This window comes from Mugil cephalus, chromosome 7 (genome assembly GCF_022458985.1).
Source record: "Mugil cephalus isolate CIBA_MC_2020 chromosome 7, CIBA_Mcephalus_1.1, whole genome shotgun sequence".
Lineage (NCBI taxonomy): Eukaryota > Metazoa > Chordata > Actinopteri > Mugiliformes > Mugilidae > Mugil > Mugil cephalus.
Genome location: NC_061776.1, coordinates 19,651,396 through 19,666,630, shown reverse-complemented (window position 1 = coordinate 19,666,630; position 15,235 = coordinate 19,651,396). Strand labels below are relative to the sequence as shown.

General features: G+C 41.2%; 2 protein-coding genes across 8 annotated transcripts in view; both read left to right on the top strand.

The window, feature by feature from the left end:
- pde4ca (phosphodiesterase 4C, cAMP-specific a) overlaps window positions 1–6,141 on the top strand; it is a 49,008-nt gene extending 42,867 nt beyond the window's left edge. For all 7 annotated transcript variants that reach the window (XM_047589075.1, XM_047589077.1, XM_047589076.1 and 4 more), the window contains 9 exons: window positions 56–149; window positions 324–496; window positions 603–701; window positions 866–1,030; window positions 1,604–1,703; window positions 1,826–1,980; window positions 2,078–2,200; window positions 2,289–2,471; window positions 2,585–6,141. In XM_047589075.1, the coding sequence (XP_047445031.1) occupies window positions 56–149; window positions 324–496; window positions 603–701; window positions 866–1,030; window positions 1,604–1,703; window positions 1,826–1,980; window positions 2,078–2,200; window positions 2,289–2,471; window positions 2,585–3,091 (1,599 nt within the window). In that variant the 3' untranslated portion in view covers window positions 3,092–6,141. The remainder of the gene's footprint in view (window positions 1–55; window positions 150–323; window positions 497–602; window positions 702–865; window positions 1,031–1,603; window positions 1,704–1,825; window positions 1,981–2,077; window positions 2,201–2,288; window positions 2,472–2,584) is intronic.
- Window positions 6,142–6,891: 750 nt separating this feature from the next.
- LOC125011479 (ras-related protein Rab-3A-like) lies at window positions 6,892–14,978 on the top strand. Its single transcript, XM_047590717.1, has 5 exons — window positions 6,892–7,007; window positions 8,896–9,120; window positions 10,244–10,362; window positions 11,167–11,291; window positions 12,554–14,978. Exons 1-5 carry the CDS (start codon window positions 7,005–7,007, stop codon window positions 12,742–12,744), a joined length of 663 nt encoding a protein of 220 aa, XP_047446673.1. The 5' UTR covers window positions 6,892–7,004; the 3' UTR covers window positions 12,745–14,978.
- Window positions 14,979–15,235: the final 257 nt, after the last annotated feature.

The following is a 15,235-nucleotide window of genomic DNA, read 5'->3' as shown; positions in this document are numbered from 1 at the left end:
GAGCAAATAGTGTGTTTGATGAAGCTCATTGATTGTGATGTGTGTTTGTCCTTAGTTCAAGAGGATGCTGAACCGAGAGCTCACCCAGCTGTCAGAAACCAGTCGTTCAGGGAACCAGGTGTCTGAGTTCATCTCTAGCACCTTTCTAGGTAAACGCTTCCTCTTTGTAGATTACTCTACTCTGCATACACACACAGACGTACACGCACACTGCTGCACGTCAGCAGGATGCAACAGAAAGGTATTGTTCAAGCGCAGCGTTTCCAGTGTGATCTCCGAGAGACCGAAGCGCTAACAGCCGCGTGTCTCGCCCCTTCTGACAGAGAAGCAACATGACATGGACATCATGTCTCCCCCCACCAAGGAGAAAGACAAGAAGAAGCGGCCCATGTCTCAGATCAGCGGGGTGAAGAAACCCACCCACAGCCCCAGCCTCGCCCCCTCTACCATCCCTCGATTCGGTGTCAACGCCAGCCAGGAAGGCCTCCTAGCCAAGGTACGAGGACTTGCTGGACACTCCAGCGTTCCCGCAGTTGATTCTGTATGTTCACCCGCATGCGATATGTTGTTTAATATATTTGTTTATGTTCATTCGCCGGCAGGAGCTTGATGACATAAACAGATGGGGTATTGACATCTTTAAGATCTCGGAGTACTCTGGGAATCGTCCACTGACGGTCACCATGTACACCATCTTCCAGGTAACACAACGCGGCGCATAGAGCGCGTCCTTTGTCCTTTATAATGTCAAACATTTGGCGCAGCGAATGCATCCACTAGAGAAGACACAAACAAATGGATGAAAATTTAATCAAATGATTTTCACCGAGTGACCCAGTGTTTTCCGTCTCCATTACTGCCGCAGGAACGAGACCTGCTGAAGTCTTTTAAGATTCCGGCGGACACTTTTATTACCTTCATGATGACTTTGGAGGATCATTACCATTCGGATGTGGCCTATCACAACAACATCCATGCTGCCGACGTGGTCCAGTCCACACATGTGCTGCTGTCCACACCCGCACTGGAGGTAACGGCTCTAATTCACCGTAAAGCGTAGGTCTTCAACAGGGGGTGCGTGACCCCTAGCGGGTCCTTTGACGTAGTGCAGGGGTGGGTCGCAAAACCTTTGGTTGATGAGACATTTTTTATACATATATATTTTTTTATTTTCCCCTGAAAATTTAAAGAGCCTATTCAGTTCCCAGCTGACATCCCATGTTAGTATGTATGTTTATGTGTGGTATGTTAATGGTTACTGCAGTTGCACAGCCACCCTACGGTTACTGCACATGTTTGAAATAAGAAAATGAATATTTGAACACGTGCATTATTCGAATAGCTTAGTACTGACGGCAAAATGATAATGATCATGTATATTTATAAATAGTGCTAGGCTGAGTTTAATATAGAGCACATATAGTAAATAATCTCTCCATTAGTTTGGGGTCCTTGACCTGAAAAATGTCCAAAAGATCCCTGTCGTAGAGAAAAAAAAACATCTTTATTAAATAAATAAATAAACAAAAAGATCTGTATGTGTTCAGTCATGTTGAGTACCTCCACACACATATTGACTGTCTTCTTGTGCTTGTTGTCCAAGGCTGTGTTTACTGATCTGGAGATCCTGGCTGCTCTGTTTGCCAGCGCCATCCATGATGTGGATCACCCTGGAGTTTCTAATCAGTTTCTCATCAACACCAGTGAGTTTTCATAGCTCCACAGGGATTACGTAGATGTGCGTGGGTGTGTTTAATCATGTGGACCAGGTACCTGTAAACCACGTGCCTGTGTATGAACTTTTTTTTTTTTTTTTTGTGTTCAGACTCAGAGCTTGCCCTGATGTACAATGACTCGTCGGTGCTGGAGAATCACCACCTGGCTGTAGGCTTTAAGCTCCTGCAGGAAGACAACTGTGACATCTTTAAGAACCTCAGCAAAAAACAGAGACAGTCGCTGCGCAAAATGGTCATCGACATGGTGAGAGACATCTTAGGTTAAAGGCTGAACGCTCGAGTTTTGTCGTCAGTTCAAATTGTGGATTCTAATAGATCGAATATGACGGATGTTCTCGCAGGTGCTGGCCACAGATATGTCTAAACATATGAACCTATTAGCGGATCTGAAAACCATGGTGGAGACTAAGAAAGTCACCAGCCTTGGAGTCCTGCTCCTGGACAACTATTCAGATCGTATTCAGGTGAGAGCTGTTTTCACACAAAACATGAAGTAAACTGATTATTCTATTGCATGTTTCTTTATTTGACATTCACCTTTGTCACAAGCAGGTTCTTCAGAACATGGTTCACTGTGCGGACCTGAGCAACCCCACCAAACCTCTTGAGCTGTACCGTCAGTGGACAGACCGCATCATGGTGGAGTTTTTCACCCAGGGGGACAGGGAGAGGGACAAGGGCATGGAGATAAGCCCCATGTGTGACAAACACAACGCCTCAATAGAAAAGAACCAGGTACAGAGTAAATTTGCAGTAGTAATACCACTACTCTGAAATGTTATAGTGTTAAATTAGGATGTGGCATCAGTGAAATAAAACAAACGCCACTTCTCACCTCTCTTTTCTAGGTGGGTTTCATTGACTACATTGTTCATCCTCTGTGGGAGACGTGGGCCGACCTGGTCCATCCTGATGCTCAGGAGATCCTGGACACACTGGAGGACAACAGAGAGTGGTACCAGAGCATGATCCCCCACAGCCCCTCACCGCACCCAGAGATCCAGGAGGAAGGAGCCCACGCAGGGGAAGCTTCGGCACCTGGTGGGGGTGGAGGCCCCTCATCGGCGGACAAGTTTCAGTTTGAGCTGACCTTGGAAGAAGAAGGAGAGTCTGATACAGAGAGTCCGCTAGAGGTGGAGGAGGGCTACAGCGGCAGTAAAGGGCCTGATCTGGCTAGAACTGATTCGGGCACTGGATTTGACTCAGCACGGGCAACAACTCGACGGCTTCCCAAAATGCTCAGTAGTGACTCAAGCAGGACGTTTTATGTAGACTCTGATAAGGAAATGGAAGAAGAAAGAGAAACAGACCAAGAAGATGTCTCTGGGGTACCACGCTTCAGACTTGGCACATAGCACCTGTCAAAAGTATGTTTCCTTTTGGCCTTCATTGTTTCATTGTTCTTGATTTCGGTGCCTGGTCCTCTGTCACTCCCCTACCCTAACTCCAAGCAAACGCCACCACCACCACCTCCGGCTTTTTGTGGACAGGGTGACAAGCGAGACTCGGGGTTGGGCGCATGGGAGTGCGGGTGGATGTGGAGGGTATGAAGAAGGTTCTGCGGTTTTACACAGCAGTCACTTGCACTGGAGAGACAGATAGACTGAGTCACTGTTCCAGGATGGACAAGAAACCAAGTTTCTGACCCGTCCTTTGTGTTGTGTGTCTTTCATTCAGACAATTTGCGGATAAAGTTCTGCAGAGACAAGAGAAGTTGCAAAAGCTTCCCTTTCTACCAGCCAGCCTAAGGTCTTCTACAACTAAGGACTAAAGTGTCTTCCTCTTTTGGAGTATTTGTGAAGAAAGTGAGGAAGTGATGACGAATGGCCGCGAAAAACACAACAAAGTCTTTTAAGACATCTTGCCAAACTTGCAAATTACAGGGACAATGCTATTATGCCTGCCTTTTTAGTTCTTTGTTTGTTTATTCTGTTGACTTTTATTTACATCCATTTACACACTAAATGAAGATTCAGATCCACAGCAGACTTGAAAGCAGTGTAAGCGAAGTAATGGCAGAGAGGAGATATGCATGATTACATGCAGCAAACTTTACATGTAGCAAATATTTTTGAGTGAATATGTCGTTGTATACAGAGAGTAGCACTGCTTTCTGCTACTGTTGCACAGACCATTTCATTCTGTTCAACAGGCTTTTATTTTGGAGGAAGAGTATGATTATGATGAATGAGCTGGCCCCTCATATTATGTCGATGTTTTCAGTTGTTTCAGATGTGTTATTTCCACAAGCTAAGAACATTGTCGAGCAACTCAACTGAGCCACGGTCAGTATGGTGTTAGGCAGTGTATGAATTACATCCGCAGCAATGTGAGTTGTGCATATGGCGCCTCCCGGTGTCCACAAGTGGAACTGAAGTTCTGGTACTGAGGTAAATCATCTGCAAGATTTTAAGTGCATTTAAAATCTATTTAATGATCAGACTCCCCCAACACTTCAGTTGTTGCTCATTTTTGATTCTTTCATTTCTCTATTTTATTTTTTTAATTTTTGTAATCACATTTTTTTTTTCATTCTATATGTTCGGCACCCATTTTTATCAGTTTGCCTTGAGCACTTTTTTTCAGTTTTGTTCATAGGTAGCCCTCATTGTGGTTTTCAAGGGCTCGAGTCAATGCCACGAACTCACTGGATGCTGTCGACTGAGAAACAGCAACCAGCGCGGACGTCATGCAAAAACTAAATGCTGCAGCACAGCTCCACTCAAATCCACCGTCGTCACTGCACAGCATCCACCCACTGAAATAGTGTTTTTTAGTATCCACTTTCATAAATTTACCGGAGCGATAAGGGCAGTGTATTAGAAGAAGAGGTGTTGCAAAACCGATTTCCTCATCTGCATCGTCGTAACTGTAAAAACCCAAGAGGTTACCAAGAGACAGTTTCCTGTGCCAGAATTTTTCCTCTCTTTCCTCTCATTGATCAATATTTTGCTCTCCACAGGGACACAGTCAATGACAAAACAAGTGCCAAGCAAGCATGACACAACCCGTACTGTAATTTCCATTTTGCCACTGGCTACTTTCCATCAGTGACTGATAAAGTTGGTTGATTGTAGCGCCCTGTGTGCCAATCTGACCTTAGTGTCTCTGTTCCTTTTTTCTAACTCCTGTTGAAACAGTAACTGAAACTGATATTGTCTTAAAACAGTGATGTGTTTCGTGTTGCGTGTGAGTGAATGACTGGGTTGACTTTTTCGAAGTATTTGCTAAGAAAAAACAAAACACCAAAGCACTTTGTACGGTACTTTTACAGTTCTGCACTTCCAGTTCAGCTGACGATGTTTAGTGTGACTGTTTCACTGTTTTTCCGATGGTTGAACTGAATTGCACGGGGCTGGACCACTACAGTTCCTAAAGTGTGTTCCTAAAGGGTGTCAGCAGGATTGAAATCTTTTTTATATATATATATATATATACATATATATATATATACATAACATGACTGTATAAAATGTGGTTTGTTGAAATGCATGACATTGGCTTCAAGATTCAACCAGTGTTACGAGCATATTGAGTAATTACAAAACTTCACCTGTGGAGAAACGTGTTTTAACTGTTTACCGCAAAACAGATTCAGTTTAAACGTATGAGCTTTTTTGTTGTTGTTTGTTTCGTTGAAGCCTTATTTTCAAACTTGGGATGTTTTTTTTTCTGTTTGTTTGTTTTTTCTGGTCACCGACATGCTGGAGTAAAATGTGTGCAATCCTTCTTGTAGCCATAAACAGCACCAGACAGACCAACACTCAAGATGCCTTCAACACTAAGGACTATTTAACAACATCTTAACCAGCACAACATGCAAGGGTTCAGTCTCTGCATGTCACTGACTGTTTGATTTTGTACATTTTCCTCACAGTACTTCGTGTACAATTTATTTATTATTTCTGTATTATCTGTCAGAAACGATGAGACGAATGAGTAGACTTTTTTTTTTTGTCTGAGGTTTAGTTCTTCTGTAGAGGTTAAAGTGTGAGGACAGATTTCAACTATTACTCAATTTTTTCCTTCTCATTTCTGTATGTCTGCAAATAACATCATACATAAGCAAAATACTCACTTTCATGTTTTTCTTGGTATAAAAATAACTTGATGGCAGATTTCACCACTTATTTCCTGTCTTCCTCTGTTTCGGCTGATCCTGTTCAGATGACGTATTCATGAAGGATCTTGCAGTAGCTGAGGCTTTTTTGATTCATAGTGAAGATTAATATAGTCATCGACGGGCGTCCCAGACCAGGATTTCTGTTTGTAGAGGTTTTACGAATATGGGTCATGAACTGAGACTCAGCAGCTTTGACAATCCAAACTCTGTGGCTCTGTTAGCCCTCTCTCCAACTAGAACTGTATGCCTTGCCAATAAAGGAAAAACTCTTCATTCTTTGAAGTCTTGTTCTCTGCTTTCATGAGAAAATGAAATTATGATACATAAGTAAATGTGATAGATATTATCAGTCTAATGAAAACCCAAGCACACGTTAAGCTTTTATATATATATAAAAAAAAACAAAATCTGTTTTCATGATGAATGAAAAATCATTTATTATTGACATGAGTGATTGATCGCTGCTACTACTACACACAACAGCAAGCAGTACAGTGAGACGGTGTGCAGACACTATTGTTCAAACCCATGTAATGTTATTTTAAATGTAGGTTTACAAAAAATACCAGATATGTTGAGAAAAGTTTGAGAAACATGCAATTGAGTAATCTAAATGTACTAAGAAGTAGTGAAGAAGCACGTAGTCAGTACTGTGACAGTACAGAAAGTACTGCATTAAATTATAGTCAAAATGTTATTGTAAATCACTCAGTAGCACTTAGGGTTTTACTGCACCTTGTTTAACTACATGATTAAAAGGCTGGTTACATGTTAACATAGCATTCATTCCTATACTTTAGATTTTATAAGGAATCTAAACGGTGTAGTATCTTAAGTAAGTTATCAAGTTATAGTAAGTTAAGTTTTTTTGTTGTTTGTTTGTTTTCCTCTTTTTCTTGCGTGGTAACAATCGTTTATTATTATTTGGACCGATGCTTCTTGGTCTCATTCATGCTCATCCTCATACGGCGAGTCTGTGGGCGTGTCACTGATGAAGTGTTTCTGCTCGCTGATTGGTCAATCGTCTTGTCAATCATCCTTACACTCTCCAACGGCTTTTGCTGGGGCTGCACGAGCTGCTGCAGGTGCAGAGCTGTTGGGCTAGCCGCTGCAGTGAAGCCGAGGAGACGAAAAACGCACATTTCATGGTAAACAATGAGCTTATTTGTCATTGCGCTGACGCGTTAAGTGTAACAGCAGCAGCAGATATCTTGTGGGTTATTTTCAGGTTGTGTGGTCTTTAATGTAGGTAGAAAAATTAGTTGTAAATAAGCAAGAGTAACCTTCATTTGACATAGCTGGGATGCTTAGCTAGCTCCTGCTGCCACATTCATATACTGGGAAGAAACGGTCGCATTGAAGGTAGAGATGCTGCCTTTCATTTATGCTCACGAAAAACCGAACATTTTCATTTTAACCGTTTGACTATCTTTAAGTTAATAGTCGCTTTGTCTTTATTTTAGGAGAACGGTGTTTTGTAACGATGCGCCTCGTCTTGTGTTTCCCAGCCTTTAACCCAGCTAACCAGACTGGTTAAGGTTCAGGCTCCGCCGGGGATTGGTGATGTGTTTCAGGCCGTTTAAATTGTGTTCAGAAGCAGCCTGGGTGCACTACAATGTTTCCGTTTCTAATTTACACAGCGGCCTGCGAGATAAATTCTAGCCAACCATATGGTCATTCATAATTAGCTGGCCAGCCTAGCGCTCCCCGGAGCTTCCCTGCCCTCCTGGACCTGGACGGGAGAGGATAGATAGTTTAGCTGATGCTTAGCCTGCTAAGCCTTACTACTTCCGTCCTCTTATCTTGTATGGGGTGGAGGCGTGCGTCCCTTATCCGACCTGTATTATTGACATAATGAGGTGGAAACCCTCCAGGCTGAGAGGCTGGCTGTAGTCACACAGCCTCTTGGCGAAACGACCATGTTGTCAGTGAGACTTGGTGGGAACCATATGAAGTGTAGCGTGGCCTCATACAGCAGGCGATAGTTACGGTTTTAACCCCAACACGGATGTTAAAGAAACTGACTAGCATTGACATTCAGATGTTTTGCCTCTTGCAGATGTTTTGCCTCTTGCAGATGTTTTGCCTCTGACTTTTTGTGTTCAATAGTCTAAAAACATCTTGAACATATAGTCTGATCAGCCATAATATTACTGGTTATAATCACTGGTTAAGCGAGTAACCCTGATTATCTCATTGTCATGACTTCTGTCATGATTCTGTTTGAGATGACATACACCAATGAGGCATAACATTATGACCACGTTCCTAATATTGTGGATGTCTTCCTTGTGCCTCCAAAACAGTTGGTCTGTAACAATGTTCACACGGTGGTAAGTGTCAAAGGAACTTCCACACAAATGCTAGTACCTGGTTTTTAATGTTGCAGCTGATTGGTGTGTACCTGTTCTGATGTGCTTCACCATAACTCTTCACAAGCAAATAATGGTCTGTCAGACCCACCTAATTCACACCGGCATACTACTCAATGTTTTTTTGTTGTTTTTGTTTTTTATATGTATTCTTTTAACAACTCAAGTGTTTTCTGTCATTTTGGCAACATGTGATTAACACCTCTATGTTTCCGATATGTGGTTAGACAAAAAAAAAAGGCTGAAATTAGCTTCAGAGGATGTTACTGAGTGATGTCAGAGTTATTTTTAGTTTTCTTTGTGTGTAGTTAACCAAAAATGTCTAATTTAAGAATAGGATTATATACTTTATGGTGAGAACATGTCCATCATTTATCAGTACCAGTCACAAAATGTTTCAGTGAGTAGCAGAGTAATTGTAAATATACTAAGTACTGCCTGGAAGCATCCAATACAATAGCTCTGCTCTAAATTTAGTCTTTATGAAGCTGATGTCATGTTTAGTTTTGGCGCCACCATCAAAGAGGCTTTCAAACACCACTGCTTATATTTGGAACTGTATATTGTTTCTGTTGTTGAATTCACTCCATGTAAATGACAATATCTTATTTCCTCAAGCATCCTCTTTGTAATTGATAGCTGTGTGTTTTCTATTCTTACATAGATGGCGTCTGCAAATGCCACATACGGACAGAAGGAGTCCACGGACCAGAACTTTGATTACATGTTTAAAATCCTCATCATTGGCAACAGCAGTGTAGGAAAGACTTCGTTCCTTTTCCGCTATGCAGACGACTCATTCACACCAGCATTTGTCAGCACGGTGGGCATCGACTTCAAGGTTAAGACTATCTACAGGAATGACAAGAGGATAAAGCTGCAGATCTGGGTGAGGAAAAAAAAATGCCATGAAAGTACACATGTACAGAGGCAGTAGGTACAGATTGTCAAGTAGGTTTCTGTGGATGAAAGGAGAAATGAGGGAACTTATGTAGGAAACACAAAATAAATTACAGCCAACTTTAAGAGCTGAGAAATTAAACACAGTTCAGAGCCATCTATGACGGAAGTGGTAACAGGTGATGTTGCAATCAGTGTTTTCAATCTGACATTATTTTCTTACATAATCAGTGATGCACTGTGTACAGCATAAAACAGGCGTGTAGCTAAAACAATCTCAAAGCCGTGGAGAGCTATGAATCAAGATCTGTTCAAGTGCAGCCTGTTGTTTTCCTATATGTTGTGAGGTTACAATAGATGTCACACCCGTATGGCTGTAGCTGACCGTTATCTTCATTAACAACTTTTCTACTTATTATTTTTTTACGTTCTGTAAAATGTTCACTCTAGTTTCCCAAACTCCAAGGTAACACCTCTAAGTGTTTTATTTTGACTGACTAAACCCCAAAGATATTCAGTTTACAATGATGTAAAACTGAATCTTCATAGTGATGCCAGAGACCGTTCGATGCCTTCAGCAGTGAACCAGCTATCAAAATGTTCGCCAGATAACTTTTAATGATTGACTCATCAGCCGTTTCAGCTACACATTCCAGCAAACCTGCAAACAACTACACCCGATTATTCAGAGTAATGACAAGCTCAGACCTGCATTTCATCGAAATAGCTGTTTTCTGCCCATAACATCTGCGTCTAATGTTGGCCGTCTTATCATGTATCTGTAATGACTACCAGCTGTTAAACTCTTCAGTCCCCCGAATCACTTCATTTACTGTGTAATAACAATACCCTTGAAGCACACTTGACATGCGACGTAAAGCCTGACCCCGGGACCCACTTCTTATTACATGGTACACCCGAAGAATACGTAATGCTCATGGGAGTTAAGATGAATGTTAAAGCTCGGCATTCATCAAGAGGCAAATGCATGATTTAAATTTATTTGCAGGTTCTGGGATTAATGTTAAACTTGTATTCTTTCTTGACAGTAATGCTGTGTGTACTCAAAAATGCATCTCGTGTACAAACTGTGTGTTGATGTGTCTGTGTAGGACACTGCTGGACAGGAGCGCTACAGGACAATCACCACCGCCTACTACAGGGGAGCCATGGGCTTCATCCTCATGTATGACATCACCAATGAGGAGTCCTTCAATGCTGTGCAAGACTGGTGAGGGACAGCTGTGTCTGTGTACGAGGAGGGCTCCTTAATGAGCTGCAGTTTTACTGCCTCTTAATTTCTTTCAGCTTTCCTGCGGTTTATGAGCACAGATTATTCTACATCTGAATTTCTGAGGTCTGGGGCTCAACACGTAATGGTTTCAGTGTAGTCTAATTATCTACAGAGCTTATTTACAAGTAAAAACTGATGCCAGTGCTTTGTTTTACTTAGACATAAATACTGTATTTCAATGATGAACCAGAAAGAAGCACGACATAATACATGTTTACACAGTTTGGCCATTCATTTTACCACTTAAATTTAAACACTCCTATCCTCATTAGCACTTTAAGTAAAGTTCACCTCCCTCTGTGTCTATGGCTGAGGCGCCTTGAGCAACCACTTACCCCCTAAGTTGCGTTAGTCCTCAGAGGCTGCAGCACGCTGCTCTGACTGTGAAATACTGCCTACTGTGTGAAACAATGGATGAGTCAGAATGCAGAGATAATTTCCCCTTGTGAGATCAATACATTATCACAAAAAACTAACTGTATTAAACTTGATTTCTTTGAAGCTTGTCTAGTTGCTTGTGCTATGTGCCTATTACCAGATTAAATTGTCTTCATAATGGAGGACCACTCTTTCTTGTAAATTACACAGCTTTTTTTCTTGCTACATTGACATCCCGTAAAGGAAGCAGGCTTTTCAGTGATGTGCCACTTTCGTTTACTGGCACTGTTATTTCTGAACTGCTTCAACATCGAAAAATTGAGACATAGTACGATTCAGTGATCACCTCCTTTCTGCCGACAGGTCGACCCAGATCAAGACATACTCATGGGACAATGCTCAGGTCCTCTTGGTTGGGAACAAGTGCGACATGGAGGATGAACGAGTGGTGGCTGCAGAGAGGGGCCGGCAGCTGTCAGAACAGCTGGGTAAGTCAGCCGGTCCCAGTGTAAGCTGGATGCTGTGCCTGTTGTGTCACTTTCTCATTACAATGTTTGGGTTATGTTCACATGGTCGAGGTTTGCAAGCAAACATGGTTTATATTTGCTCTTTTCTGTGGTTAAACTATGTTATGAAGTTGATTTTGTTGTTTTTGAAGCTTCTGCTTCAATGTTGTTCAGGCTGAAGTTATTGTAAATAGTTGTAAGTCACAGGCTGTGACGTCAAAGAGACTTAACTAGCAGTATATGGTCAAACATGTCATAAACAGTACTTCACCTTCTAATGCAAATTTGCTTAGATAAAAGTAGATGCTTTATAGATGGGAGGTGTTATTTACTACTGTTCCTGTTAGAACATGTGATGTATATTCATTTTGAAACCACCTGTGAAATGAGGATGACTATCACTGCCTTCAAAGGGAACTTCTGAGCCTGTGGTCAAGGCATGGGTAGTTGTGTAAACAAAATGCTTTGCTTTTAAGAGCTGGCATGTTAGACAGAATATCGCTGCTAGGCACATTTTCACATCTAGAAGTAATAAAGAGACTAAAACTTCATCAAGGTAACTGGATTCCTTAAATCAAGAAAGGAAAGTAATAAAAGGATGAGGTGGTTGGCCTTCTCAACATTTTCCTCACATGTTCCTTATGAAGGAAACTCTTAGGGTGGCAACAAAATATTGTTTTTTCAATCAGTTATTATGGTGATTTTTTTTTTTTGATTTTTTTTTTGGTCAATCATTCTTTTCACTTATTTCTGAGAAGTCAATCAGTCCTTTGGTTGGTTAACCATTAAATAATAGACAGAACTTCCACTATAACTTTATCCATGTGTTTTTCAAGACGTGTGCAAGGTACCGAGTCTCTGTTAAAAGAATTCCTCACGTTTAATGGAGAAATGGAGCCACTATAACTGGAGATGGAAACATTGCAAAGATGTATTCCAAACAAATCCATCTATGACGAGTTGTTGCAGCCCTTAATTTTATACAACTAAATTACAATATGTTAACTCACCATTCACCTCAGACATTTCAGCCAATACTTGTGACCTAGGAACTTATTGGACATTGTGTAATTACCACATTTGTCTGTTCATATTGACCATCGATGCACAGTAAACACAACCCCATCTGAGCCTAGCTTAAGACATAAGGTAGCAAAAGACTCATTTGATAATTGTCTGATTGTAGAATGAAGCGGATAAGTGTGACCAAACCGTGTGTTTGTCTATGTCACGTCTCCTGGCAGGTTTTGAGTACTTTGAAGCGAGTGCTAAAGACAACATTAACGTAAAGCAGACCTTTGAGCGGCTGGTGGACATCATCTGTGAGAGGATGACAGAGAGTCTGGATAACAACGACCCGACCGTCATCGGAGCCAAACAGGGGCCACAGCTCACCGAGCAGCCTCAGAGGTCCCATCAGGATTGTGCTTGTTGAACACATCTACACACACACAAACCCACGCGCACACATGCCGCCCTACAACTTACACAAACACTGCCACACATAGACACACAGGAGTTGGCTGCTCTCGTGTTCCCCCCCTCCTCTCTACACCTCTGTCCACGTGAGCCGGCTCTCCCCAAAGATGTAGTCATTTCAGAAATACCATATCAACGGTTTTATACATTTCAGTTGTAGAGAAATTATGTGATGGTGGCACTTTAGTCAGAGAGGTGGAGAACGTTTAACCATCCCAAGTAATTCACATAATGATCACACACACACACATTATACTTTACTGGATTATAGGAGGCCAGTCAAGGCTCACATCATTCCTTATTGGCGTTTACATTTGGATGAACTCTTAAAGGTTGTGAAGGAGTAATAGGTCTCACTCATACCAAGCATTTGCTCTACTTCTAGACCCACTGAAAATATGTGTGTTGATGTGGATAGAGTTGATGTTTGTTTTTTTTTAATGTTTTTGAGTTTGGTCCGCTGTGGTTTTGAGCATGTGAAATCCTCTTCCCAGTGTTGTGGAGTTTCAACAAGTAATTATGGCCTGAATTTGACGTTCAAACAGGGTTCTTTTTTTAATGTAACACAAAAATAGCAAAAATCATGCATATCTGCTTACTAGTGAAGTAATGTATAATTATTTTGGGGTCTTTCTCATAAATTTAAAAATTGGATGGCAGTTGACACGCCTCAGTAAGGAGCTGCACAGCGTCTGCCTCACTACATTATGATTCTTAGTGTTGTTGTTTTTTTTATTTTTTACATTTTTTTAAGGGATACATGAAGGTAAAAGGGTATGAGATCTATTTAACTACACAAGGAGTGTATAAAAGTCCATAGATGTGCATTTTAAAATGCATATATAATATATATATATATACATATAAAGTTAACATATGAGATAAAAAGATTTGGGGTATTGGATTCCTGCCTGTGCTTTAGTGGGAGGTGCATGTTGTCGATGTTTTTCTGGTTGACTGGTTGGTTATTTGTATGAGCTGCGGTCTGAGTTTAAAGCCCGTCTGTCCAACGGTTTCAGTACTTGGAGGTGCCGAACGGGGTTAAAGATTTCAGATGTTAAGCCCATGGCCCCTTCACATTGTATTAACTTTCATTCACTGCATACAACGTGCAACATGCACTCACTAGAAAGGCATGTGATTCAGTGTGAGCACTGGTGCAGCACAGACCCGCCATCCCCATCATCTTCCAGATGGTCTCTCGTGTCTTGTGGATGATGTTTGCGTCCTTCTTTTTTGGAACAGTTAAGACATTTTCGAGCATGTTAATGGTTAAAATTGTGAGTCTTATTTCTCTCTGATGCTAAGCTGAGGGACATGTCTGCTCGTGTTGTCGGTACCAACCTTCTCTAAGTCATGCATTCACAAATGCGCTGAGGCATGAAAAAATTGTCTCGCCTCCTCAGTTATTTATTTTGTATTATTTATAAGTTAATTTATTTTTAAGATAGTGTTTTTCCTAGCTTATGCGTTGCATTCTGCACTCAACTTTTTAAAGAGATGTTCACTAGTATTCGATCACTCAAACCACCCCCCGACTTTTAAATGAAAGCGTTGTGTGTTTACAGTGTACAAAGTTTAAGAGGCTTCCTCGAAGGGAAAATGAAACATTCCAGTGTAAGAACCTCTTATCGTGTCCACATGGTTTTAGTGTTTGTCTTTTGATATCGGTTATGTAACTTTCTTAGTAGTAGTAAAGGTAGACTCTTCTCAGATCTTTCTCTCAAAACTCAAATACTAGTAACACACAACCCTGCTGAAGGTGTACACATACTGTACTTGGGTGTGTGTGAATGTCCAGTTTGTGTAAAGAGAGTCTGAACAGAGACGAAAAATTTAGATCCAAGAAAAGCACTTGTTAGAAATCTGTGTAGTTGTTGTTTTCCACTAGGTGAAAAAAATAAAGGTAAAAACTGAATACTCTGAACACTTCATTAAAAGGTGAATATTTCCACATTTGTTCATGTTTGTTGATTTTTGTTACTTTTGTTTAATGTGTTTTGCTACAGCTGTAACCTTGCCGATGATCTAGGAACACATTTCAACCCTCTCCTCTTCCCCCCCTGTCATAAATAACCTTTGTAAATAGAAACTTTTTGCCTGTCAGGCATTAGTTGTGTGAATTGTGCTGTAATTGTGTAATGCCAGGTTTACCAAAATGAGGAATCAATAAACTAATTCTGAAAGCTACAGTTTGGTGTAATGGTTATTCCCGAGGGCCAGGGATTTACAAGAAGTGTTCATGTGAATTTTCAGAAATGCTTCAGGGTAACTCAATGTGCCCAGCAGAGGGCATAATACTACAATAATGCCTCGTTTTCTACCCTTAGAGCTGTTTTACCATCTATGGTTTTGTTCAGCTTCTCTACAGCACTTACTACAACACCCGTAGTGTCAACTGTGCAAGAAGATTCATGTCAGGGTTGATGTGCTGAAACTACAGTAAA